The sequence below is a fragment of the Ornithodoros turicata genome, chromosome 5 (assembly GCF_037126465.1).
Source record: "Ornithodoros turicata isolate Travis chromosome 5, ASM3712646v1, whole genome shotgun sequence".
NCBI classification, from domain to species: Eukaryota; Metazoa; Arthropoda; class Arachnida; order Ixodida; family Argasidae; genus Ornithodoros; species Ornithodoros turicata.
Window position 1 is genome coordinate 44,640,293 of NC_088205.1, and position 13,185 is coordinate 44,653,477.

The 13,185-nt window shown below is 45.5% G+C and overlaps 1 protein-coding gene across 4 annotated transcripts in view; it reads right to left on the reverse strand.

Moving 5' to 3' along the window:
* Window positions 1-13,185, reverse strand: part of LOC135395622 (sodium-dependent low-affinity dicarboxylate transporter 1-like) — an 80,652-nt gene that overhangs the window by 19,266 nt on the left and 48,201 nt on the right. For 3 of the 4 annotated variants that reach the window (XM_064626718.1, XM_064626720.1, XM_064626717.1), the window contains 3 exons: window positions 12,787-12,958; window positions 11,380-11,541; window positions 4,154-4,291 (listed from right to left, as the gene is read on the reverse strand). In XM_064626718.1, the coding sequence (XP_064482788.1) occupies window positions 4,154-4,291; window positions 11,380-11,541; window positions 12,787-12,958 (472 nt within the window). The remainder of the gene's footprint in view (window positions 1-4,153; window positions 4,292-11,379; window positions 11,542-12,786; window positions 12,959-13,185) is intronic. The other variant, XM_064626719.1, reaches the window with a different exon arrangement.

The following is a 13,185-nucleotide window of genomic DNA, read 5'->3' on the forward strand; positions in this document are numbered from 1 at the left end:
CCCCGTAATGCGTGGAGCGTCCATGTTTCCCCATTAATAAAGATAAGAACTTGCTTAAATAGGTATCCGTTTCGAAAGGCGCTGCGTTTCGTATTAACAACATGCTTAAACGCTTCACCTTGATATAACGTTCAACCGCTTCATTTTAACAAAACGCTTGAACGTTTCGCATTCACAAACGTTTAAACGTTTCGCATTAATAGAACGCTCAAACGTTTCGCATTAACAAAACGTTTAAACGTTTCGCATTAAACAAAACGTTTAAACGTTTCATAAGGAAACGTTTTCCAGACTATACGTGAATCTAAATGGCATATAAAACGTTTAAACGGAAACGTTTTAAACGAAAGTCGGAAAAACGTGTTAGATCCCGAGCCCTAATAATAAATCATTATCCGGTTTAATATCCACCACTGCTATTACCTCTCTCTTCTTTTTGCCTTTTTATTTCTGCAGATCTTCTTATTGATTCACGTTGCATAGCATTACAAAAACAACACCGCATCGCCGCAAAAAACGAAGAACAGGTGCTATGCCCGTCTTTTTTTTTTTTTACTTTGTATTAAACATATGAAACAACAAACTTGGTAACAATTGAAATTCGGTTGATCGCCTCAGATCCCTAAACCGCTGCGCAATGCATGAACATCACCTCCCATTATTAGCCCGGGAAACTTCATGGACATTTCTAAGTAGCCTTAAGGAGACGTGTACCAACCCTCTTGCTCTAGGATGTGGATAGTCCTAGAGAACTATCCACGATAGGAAACAAGCGAGCATCCTTAATGCTCCCAAATGTATGAGTAACCACAGTTACATCATGTACATCTATGCATACAAATAGTTGAAGCACGTTCGTTACGTGTTGTGAGGACTTAACACACTTGTAAAGGTGACGAGGATGCGTTTGCACGGTTAATACATACGTCTGCACAGAATCAAGGTACCGACTTACATTTCGGAGACCTTTACCCACCACATATCATGTTTGTAATGCAGGCTATTGTCTATGATGTCGTTACGTAAAGTAAAGTAAAGTAAAGTAAAGTAAAGTAAACAAGTAAATAACGAGAAGTGACGGCGAAAGTTCACTCCTGGTTGTTCCTTATCTTCTGGCACCCCTGTATGCGAACCGAGCGGACGACACGTAATCTATGTCGAGTAGTTGACCGAAAGATCCCATTGTTGAAGTAATATGTAAACCGAAACCGATTAAGTGCTCGAAAAAAAATCATCCAAGTATACACCTTTTTCTCGTGGAAGCCGCCATATTGAAAGCGCAGCGCCGTCTAGCCGGGGAAGCACGTTGAAAACTGTTTACTGCCCATGCCTCCTTACTGGAGTGTCCTGGGTGTGAGGCTGTCTGGAAAACGGCGTATAGTAGCGGGCTTTTTCATGGAATATGTTTCGCTGAAGGTCCCGATACGTAAAATTGAGGTTCCGAAAGCGTCCGAAAAATTTTGGATTTACCATTTCTATTTAATTAATGCCCGTATGCAAATGAACCGCTCACTGCCCAGTTCTTGGTGGATGTCTGGAGGATCTTTACCAATTCGACAGCGCCACTTCATTTGGAATTATTTGGTCGGAGGACCTTCGTGAAACAACCGGTATATAAAGCTTCTGTTTTACCTGGTTTCCGTCCTACGTGTCCTGGGTTCTCCTTGGATAATGCCGCTTTTCTACCAGCGCGATCACATTACGGTTTTGGTAGATAACGGTTGATCCTACCGATCCTATACCTCGCGAATGACTGCCCGAATCGTTACAGATGCCACACGTCGCGCGTTCATTTGTATACTGTAAGAGTTGTGGAATGTAAGAAATCAAGTAGTCGCAAACACGGCTCCGCTGTTGTAAACCGGTGCGGCCGTGTGATCTCGATGTGAGAATCCTGAAGACGCCAGAAAGGCGCCGGAGCCACAAGGTCAGGTGCCTTGCGGGTATCTTACAGGTAACGAGAAGAAAATGGCAGAGGTTTCTTTTAAAATGAGAGGCACAAAAGGCGGTGAGACACGAGCGGATTAATATGTCCACCCTGATATAACGCATTCTAATTAAAAGTAGTATTTAGCGACTTCGCTGTCAGACGTCCTCTTGGCTGTCCACTCCGCACTTCTGAACATCACCCGAACAATTGAAACGGAGAATAAACGTTACTTGCGGAGCCAGACATGATGTTCACCTTCGGTGAGCTAGAACGACTGGAGCGGACGAACGAAGATTGCAAAAGGCCCTCTCAGTTGATAGGAAAGCGTAACCCCGCTATGGACTGCTCACGGACAACGGCCAAACTCGCACGGCCATGCGAATAATCTTCGTAGATACAAGGCCAGAGTCAATCACGTGGGGGTAATCTTCGAAGGGGAGGAAGAGTTCGGAGATGTGGAAACCGCACGAACACGAAAGGATGTTGAGCAGTCTCTTTTGCCTCCCGAACAACATCTCATTTAGATGAAGCCAAAGCACACGTGGTTCGACATTGTTGAAGGATGTCCCTAGGTCCTTAGAGTGGGCTCCCACGTAATAAAGTTACTCGAAGAACATCTTCGAAGATCAGTAGAGAAGTAAGTTAGTGAATTCCTAGTGCAATGGTTCGTTTACCCGATTGCAAGAGACTACGCTCACCCCGTTGTGTGCCTCACCAAGAAGGACGGCGGAGTAGGACAGTGCGTGGATTACAACACGCTAAATGCAGACGCCGTGGACGACGGCTACCCCATGACACTCAAACCGGACAGCTCTGCTATTCCGCATGGAAAGGGCACGGTTCACTACATTCAAACTCCTTTATAGCGAACACCTTTTTAACGAAACTACCTTTACTGCGAATTTTTTTTGCTGTCCCCTGAGTTTCGTTGTAAAGGAGTTTGACTGTACTGTCTTAGGTTGGTGGCGGGGGTACTGGCGAATTCAATTTCTGCAGAAATTTCAGCGAATTGTAAATGCGGTCCTTTAAAACACTACTTCAACGATATAGGAGTATATTCACCAGACTGGGATGAACAATAGGCGCACCTGAGAGCCGTATAACCACGGTGCGGCGTGTGAGGCTAATGATGTGGCAAATGTGAGGTTAATAATGAACCTATCAAAAGGTCAAGTGACCCACAGCTTGATACGATATTTAGGCCACGTGATAGGCTCAGGTTCCCATGCGCATTATCCCGAAAAAATCCGGGCAATTTCCAGCGTAAAATGGACTGCGATGAAGAAAGAGTTCACCGCGATAGACTGTTCGGAAATCGCCCGAGCGTTAACGATGCGAACCGGTAAAAGGGTAGCGAACAAAATTACTTGGGATGATGAGGCAGAAGCATTGTTCCACATCGTTCCAAGCGTTGAAGGCCAGTCTCTCAGGGTTCGTAGCCCTGGCAACACCTGATCAAAACGAGCCCTATAGACCTCTCCATGTTTTATACAAATGACGTCATAGTGTTCGACACCGCCACCAATTCGGTAGAGTTGAACTACGCTCGAAGCTAGGAGGCGAACAAGGCAGCGCGCGAAAGCCACGGTGTTGGGGGGATTACAGTATGGTCCCTTAAAGGGATGCTACCTTCGGTCCTGCCTTTCATTCAATAGAAAGCAGCGAACAAGTGGCCATTCGTGGAACCCAGCCGTCTCCTTCCGATTTGTTTCGGTTTTAGTCTGTGTACCAACGTCATGATGACGTTTCTTGGCTTGAGGTCTATTGGGTCTTCACGGACGCTTCAGCGCACTCGGCTGGTGCGTGTCTAGATCAGATCAACGACGACGGCAAGGAAGTGCCGAACTCATTCGCGAGCTACAGGTTCGCGGAGACGCAAGCGCGATGGGCAGCGACACAGCGAGAGCAGTTTGTAGTTGGGCTCAAGAAATTTGATCACTGGGTATTTGAGACAAATATTAAGGTTGTGTCCGAGCACAACCCGTTTGCCTACCTCACATGCGCAACACTGCAGGGATCTAAGCTCACACGAGCCCCTACCCAGCCCGCCTTCCCTGCATGCGTATAGAAGCTAACATAATGTCATGACTGCATAGGTAAAAAGTGATTGCTGTCTACTAGAATATGCAATACAGCGGATAGATGTTGGGATATTTCGGAAAATATGAACTTTGTCAGAAATGCAAATTCTTTACCGGTACTCTTTGTACAGTTTATACATACCATGTCCCAGGAACGAATGTCAGTGAGACCATTGAGAAGAGCGATGGCCATGCATCCAGTTGGAAGTATGAGTGATGTGGACGCGGCTACAGACACAGGCAGGGCAAAGTACAGTGGGTGGTACTGGCATTGGATACCCTGCACGTTCAGTGTGGTTGAATTAAAAACATTCTGCTTGCACCGTGCGAGCAAAGCTACAATGAGGCGCCGAATGCGCAATAGAGAATTATGCGAGAGCCTTCAGCATTCTGCTGAGTCTGCTGGTCTCTCTGGGGCGCAGCCTAGAGCAATAACGAGGGAGCAGTAACGTTTGTCATCGTTACGAGAAAAAAATACCTGCTTTCATTAACCGTTCATCAGCAATGGTTTGGCGCACTATAGCCCTATAGATACTTGTGCGCCATAAAAACTCAAATCGTCATCATTAGAGCGCGGATAAATATGCACTAAAATCTCCCGAAATGTTCATGCAACTATGCAGTGAAAATATTGCGGTAAAATTTCTTAATATATATATATATATATATATATATATATATATAAATACTGATGGAACGATGCGACAGCACCAGAGGACACGTGTTTCGCCGTGTTTGCGGCTCGTCAGCTCTAGGTAGCTGCGCATCGTTCGGAATCGGCAAACCAGGGGTCACTCAGCGAGCGATCTACACCTGGGAGGGTGACTGAACACACCTCAATGGCACAGTGCAAGCCAGTGAATGATTCATGGCTTGCAGTGTGGCATTGCGGTGTGTTCAGTGACCCTCCCAGGTGTAGATCGCTCGCTGAGTGACCCCTGGTTTGCCGATTCCGAACGATGCGCAGCTACCTAGAGCTGACGAGCCGCAAACACGGCGAAACACGTGTCCTCTGGTGCTGTCGCATCGTTCCATCAGTATCTGTTTCACTGCGTGCAGCCATAGAAGCCATCTTAATATGTAATTTTGAATAACAAACACGTCTAGTGTCATCTATACTTGTTTATTTAATGACTTTTTTTCCTGCATTATATATATATATATATATATATATATATAATATATATATATTCCATTGTTCTTGGTAGGAACAAAATGCAGGAAACGCATATTTAAAAAAAGGTCATTCTTTATTAGGGATAACACGGTAAAATGCGTTCGTTCTGCAGCACACAACAAATACTGGTGCCACAGATATAGATCATGGAGCTAATGTTAGGGTGTAAGCCAAACCTGAGCGACGAAAACGACCAAGCAAGACGTGGCTGGCGGTTATATTCACACAGGTTTAATCAAACAAGAACAAGTGTCACGAGACACGTTCGTCACTCAACTGATAAAGATCAGGACATGTGCTGCCTCCATGAACTGCCTCCATTGTCAATATTGTTAACATTCCCCTTCAATGTGCCGTCGCCCGATGTTCTGTGAACTAATGTAGACCTAATTGAGGGGGGCTCGGGAACCTGAAAAGTTCTCTCTCCGTTCAGGACCTTCGTCGTGATGTCAGCGTGATTATCTGATGTCTTAACATACTCCAGTCGCAATTTTCTGTTTTCCATCCGTTCACGTAGGAAACAAATTACAGAGCTTAATATGTTTGTTTCGCTCTGACGTCACTTGATTCGTCGCGACCGCAATCGCTCCCTGGTTATCCACGAACAGAGTATGATGCTGTTTTATAAATTCGCTTGCTACCAGCTCTTCAACAAAGTTCTGCAGCCACAGAACTTCTGACACATTGACATGACACATTACAAGGAATTCTGCTTCTACAGTCGATACAGTGGTTGACCTCTACTTCCTGCTGCTCCAGGAGGCAGTTGCTTCAGCTATGGTGAACAGGTACCCTCTAAAATATCGTCTGTCCATGCTGTCACTTGCTCAGTCTGAGTCAGAAAAAGCTTTCGTGCCATTTCCTGTTCTCTGGAATATTAATAAGTAGTCCTTCGTTTGTTGGACGTAGCGCAGAATATGTTTCACGCCATTCCAGTGTTCTTCAGCTGGGTTCTCCTTGAACTGACTCATGTAGGCAGCAGAGAATGCTTAGTCTAGCATTGTACCCCCGCCGAGGTACAACAATCCTCCAACTGCTTGGCTGTATTTATGGGAAAGTGCATTCGTTGTCAGCCCTTTTTTGAATGTTTTCCGGGACCTCATTCTTGGGTTCAGTGGTGATGAAGCTCCTTTTCCGGCTTTCATCCCGAAGGTATTCACGATCTCTTCGGCATAGGCTGTCTTAGTGAATCTTCCATCTTGGTGACGTTGAATTGTCATTGACAGTGTAGTTTGCCTGACGAAGATCTTTCACTTCAAAGACGTTCCTCATGATGTCCTTGAAGTCCTTGCACTTCCTGTCATCCTTTGCAAGAATCAATATGTCGCCCACATATACTCCGACAATAATGCCGTCTTCGATGTTGAAATGGACATACGGAGCTGCTTTTGAACTGGATAGCCGCTCACTCTTTAAAAAATTGTTCAGTCGAATATTCCACCCTCTTCCTGACTAACGCAGTCCTTATAAACTCTTCTTCAGAAGACAAACGTCGTTCTTCTTTCCTTCATGGAACGGGAGAGGATTTCCCATGTATGTGGTTTCCTTCAAGGTACCATTCAAGTAACCTGGGGTTATATCAACTTATATCAACCTGGTGTACAGTCCATCCCCATTCGACTGCTAACGCAGCAATATGCGAACCGGCTTCAATTTTGTAACTGGCGAGAAGGTTTCGTTCAAATCTACTCCTTCAACTTGAGAGTATCCAGAAGCAACAAGTCGAGGCTTGTATTTTTCTAGATCTCCATTTTCCTTGTATTTTTTTCGAAATGCCCACCTGCATTTCACGACGCGTCGATCCTTTGCCTCGGAACTACTCTTCTCATGTACTGTTTACTGGAAACAAGCGTGGTTACTGCGTCACTATTCGATTGAGTCGTAGCATTGCCGGCCAAACCACAGCATACAATGAGCTAGAAGCTTTAGGAGTGTTCATCCTCTAGGCATAAATGCAGAGCAGAGCATCCTATGAGACTGCTGTCTACTCAGCGATAGGTAATTAGAAGAACCTGTGAACTCCGACTACAACCCCGACATTACGTGAACTCGATGGCGATCGCTTGGAGCGGCCAGATTGAGGTCTATGATTGTGGTTGTTGGTGGATTAGAGGCATCTAAGCCACTGTTGGCAGGTTGGAACGCATCAAAGGCACGGAACTTTATATTGTTGAATTTTGTCGCCTGGAAATTTTGGGCAATTTCTCCGCAGACGAGGAAAAAAAACCGAAAAAAAAACGTTTTTCCCCAAAAAAATTCCGTTTTTTTTCGGGGCTTCGCATCTCTACATAAGAGTTGCTTCGTCTTGTTCAAGCTTCAGAATGAGTGGTTCGTAGGCTTTCGGTAAACCCAGAAGCATGATCAGAGCAACTTCTTTAACGGTGAATCCGTAACCTCCTGTGGACACTTAGTTTTTTTCTTTTCTTTTTTTTTTTTTGCAGCAGAGAGACAAGAACAGAAGAAACCTTAAGTAGGACTTGCCAACTATCCCGTTTCTCTTCCTTAGTCTCCTGTGGACATTTTTCTGTGAAGATCCATAAACCGGCTCAAGTACTCCAGCATGGGTTCTTCACGCTTGTTCTTCAAGTTCACAAAATCGCGTAAGAGCTTCAAGATATGCAACAGTCCGCACTTTGTATGCATATCCTGCAGGATTTCCCACGCCTCTTTTGCAGATGAAGAGGCTCCGATGTCGTCCAGCTAAGTGTCCTCCACCATAGAGAAAAGAAACGTGAGGGCCTTGTTATTGGCCTTCCTGTCGTCCTCCCTCATTTCGATTCTGGCATATCCTGGATCCACAGCTGCCCAACAGCCTTTCTGCACGACAGCTGCCCTGGCCCTAATTGACGACGCATGGTAGCTGTCCGGCATGAGCCTCGGGATCTTTAATTCATCCGACAATGCCATGTTTCCCTGACATGTTTCCACCTCTCGTCACGAACTTGCTCAAACGTTGTCGAGCGATGCTACTGCCGTTCGTCGTTTCCCTGTCCCAGCGCCCCAACTTACACATTCCTCAAGTGTGATACGGTACCTGTGATACAGTGATACGTATAGTTCCTGGGCGCACAACCTCAACGATGAAAAGGACTAAGCAAGACGTGGCTGACGGGAATGTTCACACAGTTTTAATGAAACAAGTGTCATGAGATGCGCTGCTGGTGCATCACTGAGCTGATAAAGATGAGGATATAAAACATATGTGCTGCCCCCATGAACGACACACTGTCAATATTGTTAACAGCTAGAGCCTTTGCGTTCGTGATTGGTAAAATAGCGTGAACGCAGGGTAGCTGGTGGACGTTCCATATTTAGAAATAATTCTATTTCGCAGATATTTAACGCGTATTTTGCGGAACTATGTTGTCAATTCGTGACAACATAGGTCCGCAAAATACGTGTTGTTGCGTTCAGCGCGGAACGCGTGTATAGGTGTGGCAACGTTGGTTACAATATGGCGCGTCCTTCGGTTATATACACTCTTTCAGCAGATCTTTTCTTCCAGCATATACTCCTTATGATTTCTATGGCCCTTGCAGTCGTACGACGACGCCACCGACCAGGACGTTAAGGAGAACACGGACAAGCACCACCTGCGTCTGCAGGCGATGTAGAGATCGATATACTAGACCTCCTGTAAATGGACCTCCCGTGAACTATTTCATGTGTGGGGGAAGTGTGGTGACGATGGTAGTTCCATCACCCGCCGGCATATGACGCTAGCGTCGTAACCCTGTCACAATATGTCAAGGGGAGTGTACACGCCCCTTGACATATTGTGATCCTGGGGCAAAAGGTGGAAACGGTGGTAGCATTGAGTGGCGCGGTAGACGTGACGGCTGCTGCTGGGTGAGATACGTTCGAGGTAACAATAAACCCTATTCTTTTGTTCTTATTCGAGCTGTGTCTTGACTTGTGGTTGAGCCAACGTGGTTCGCCCGGGTATGGGAGCACAGGTTTCTACACGCTCAGCAGATATGGCCGCACGCCCTTTCCTCCACAAACAGCCTTCACATTAATCGCATGATACCGGTTGTGTTTTCGTCTTGTTCCTGCTAGCGTACGGCCTTCGTTCGTGAAGTCACACCTCCTCGATCAGATGCGCTTTTCGCGCGGCGGAGGAAGATCACGTGGTATATTTGGAAGTTCGAGCCCATTTATTTGAACGCGGGATAAAAACAACGCGTAACAGGTTGAGAATCGCACCCATCGGAATTCGTCATCTCCCATGTCAGGGCCCATAACTTCAGCATTTTTACTCTTCTACTACTAATAAAAAAGTTGCAGCCTTAATTTCAACCGATTTTTTTTTATTATTCCGCGTTAGCGCCGCGAAGCAACTTTTACTATGAGTGACGTACTGATGTGCACCGATGAGAGAGGGCAGCAGGAAGGAGTGGGGGAAAGGGGGGTTAGTATGCGTCCTGGGCCGACTTCAGGGAGAACTGTGCCGACATTCATCTGGAAAGACTCCGGAAAACCCAGGTAAAAACCTCAGACAGCACAGCCAGTGGTAGGATTCGAACCACCACCTCTCAGGCTTCAGCACCACCTTTGCTACCACCAACGAGCGGTACACCTTAACCCGATCGGTTTCAATTAAATTGTAACTCCATTAGGAAACGAGAAATACGCTGAATATCTTAACACGACTGATAACAGTATGCAAACGGTTTCGTTCCCGTGCGATGCACCTTTTTTCTTTTGTCTCCTTTAAGATGGGGTCAAACTTAAACGAAACACGCTGCATGTTGTGGAGGTCCTCACCAACCGTGTCTTCAATAGACGAAAAGCAATAGTTGAGCTCAAGTCTACGTTCTATGCTCGTGTCTTGGAGGTATTGATATGTACCCGTCTGCCCCGCGCTAGCGTGGGATAATGATAAACGTAATGAGTGAACGTGGGGCAAGAAAGCACTCAAATGTACGAAGCAGTGACCAACAGTTGTCATGAAGTAGCCAAATTGCTGCTCGCCAGAGAAGCTTCGAAATTCGAGAAGGTAATGCCGCTATGTCTCGCAATGGTGTGTTTCCGGTACGTGTCGTTTGTTCCCGGTGCGTGTTTGTTTGTACAGTCAGTGAGTGCAACCATCGGATGTTGCACCTTGTCCCAAGACTCCTTGTACAAGTCAATAAATGCGCAAATGCGCGCCTGTGTGCGACAATAACTAAAAGAACTGTCACTCATATTCAAGATCAAGAACAACCTTGTACACCCTCGTTATACAGGGTGTTTATATTTCCTCTTTTTTTTGCAGTTCAGTTTTATCCCTAGGTAAACATTCTCTCGAAGAAAGCATGAAACTACAAGATCACTAATAACCTAAAAAATTAGTTTACTCTTTAATTAGGGGATATCGCGCAAAAGCGAGTTAACAGAACGGGAGATATTCCTCGTTGAAAGTCACCCCATGTTTAAAAAACCCTAAAATGCCGCTCGTGCGTTTAAATATCTGTCGCTGAATCTCGCTATGCAAATAAGCCGAAAAAAGCACCATGCACTTTTCAAGCGCAGAAAGAGCGACAGGCAATCCACGTGAGGGGGCCACGTGTTTTAGAACAATGGACCTGATTGGTTTAGAAGCTAATCACTTGGCCAGATAGACCGCTCTCCGACCCAGATAAGGCTACGGTCGCGTCATTTCTGCGCTCGAGAGGTGCATAGTTCTTGTTTCGGCTCATTTGCATAGCGAAATGCAGCGACAGATATTTCAACGCACGTGCGACATTTAAGGGTTTTTTTAAACATGGAATGGCTTTCAACGGGGAATATCTCCCGTTCCGTTACCTCGCTTTTGCAAGATATCCCCTAATTAAAAGTTAACTAATTAATTTTTGGTAATTAGTGAGAGAATGTTTTCGACAGAATGTTTACCTGGCGGTATAACTCAACTGCAAAAAGGGCACCTGTTTTGCGTTGCTAGTATTTTATTAAAAATGCTGTAACGAATAAAAATAAACAACTGGCATTTGACTTGCCAAAAAATTGCGCAGTCCTCTTATTCTGCACGCAGGGCGACGTATAACATTCGTATTACAAACATACTGTTTAGTACTTTCGATGTTGAACTCGGTGTAAAACGGGAGATGTCGGCTTATAGAATACGGATGCGGATGTCTTTATGTCGAGACAGCAGGGTAAGTGTCTCCATCATCCACTCAAGTGATTGCACTACATGGTTATATACTCACCATCTGTATAGAGACAGGCATGAAAATGGCTACCGTGGCGCTGTCTGCCGTTACTTCCGTTATAATGGCGGATAAGAATGTGAGCAGGAGTTGCGTCAGTTGTGGAGTTGTCGATGAATCCTTCATTAAGCGCGACGAAATGAAGGCTGCCAGACCGTATTCCTAAAGGACACACACATTTCCTTGAACACTTGCATACCACAGAACGTCCGAGATACGCGAGCTAAGAGAAACATTGTATATGAACTGCTATGGGCGTTCTTGTTCAGTACATTTATATACTGCACTACAGGCCTGTAGATCGAATTACTCTTCAGCCTAATACATTTACAAACTACGGCTTAATGAATCTACACAAAGCAGCTATACTAGTGGAATCAGTTAGCTAATCAAGAAAGTCATTTTTCATGGTTGCTCCGCAAATGGCAATAGCACTAGTCACACGAAATGTCAGGAAGTGTGCGATTCGAACCAGCACTTCACCGATTGGCTGTCAGGTGTGCTATCAATAACACTACACCGACGTCGTACTCTCGTAAACATACCATTGCCTCGACCACCAAGACACGGTCGCAGATTAATTCTGGCCATTTCCTTCCATGCATTCTCACATTCAAACTCGTGCGAACAGAGAGGCAGACGGCATTTTTTATAGGTAACATAAACCGCAGAGGCTGACTAAGCATCGCTGGGGTTACGTCGGCTGACTGCCTCATTACGTTACTATAAAAAATGTCGTCGTTTATCCGTCCTTGCGTAAATGTGAGAGCGTATAGTAGAAAATGTAAGTGATAATGTGGTCAGAGAAAGTCTTCCTGAACGAGGGTTGTTGATTACAGCGCGCTGTCAGCTAGCGCCGTGTAATCGCGACCGCATAGATGCCTCGGTTCGTTCCCCACCACAGGAAAACACCAACTTTACGTCTTTACAATGAGAAAAAAAAATTGAACGGACTTTTCGTCGGCTGTCGTCCTTACAGAAAAGTCGTCCAGATTTATTCGAAAATATATTGTTCTAATAACGTTGGCCTCAAAGTTTTTTTGCAAAGTGCTTTATTAAGGGTTAGCGGAATATGGACGCCTTACCGGCAGGCTTGATTGCATTCCATGCCAATATAACTATTATATTTTACTGGATGTAGTCACTGCGCTAGCGTCATTACGGCACTGCTGTATGTCATCAACTGATGTAGCCGTAGTTGCCAGCAACGCATCTCCAGTGCACCATAACCGACGCACTTTCAACGGCATAGAAAAGTGAGATCCATTTGCGGTTAATTTGGTATACATTCCTGCAGGATTGATCTTTGTGATGACATACACAGAGTGTGAAGATTGAAATATGGCAGTCGTCGCAAAAGCCAGACAGTGGCAAGAACTAATTCCATCAAGTCCACAAGACGCAAACCTGAACTGTGAAACCAAGGACGTGACTAGTAAAGCAGATGATTATCGCATCCCAGGGTAGGTGTGCCATCAGCTTGCGTCCATCGAGTGTCGTGTCTCCGGCCCACCATTGGCAGTGCGCCGCCAGCATCAGCACCGTTAAGAGGTAGTCGAATTCCAGGCTCATCCACGGCCTGTCAGAACGGCAGAATGGTGTCACGAGGAGAATAGTACATAAGCTCACACGGGTACGAAAAACTTGGAAGTATGAAGCAGTTCAATAGATTTTCTAAGCGGTCACCTAGGGGTCAATGAAGCTCCGACGTAACATCGCGTGGCACTTCGTTGTCTGTGGCTGCGTACTTGTGCCATTTCGTGCAGAGTTGGAACGACGAAACTTTTGACTCTGAAGCTGCACGAA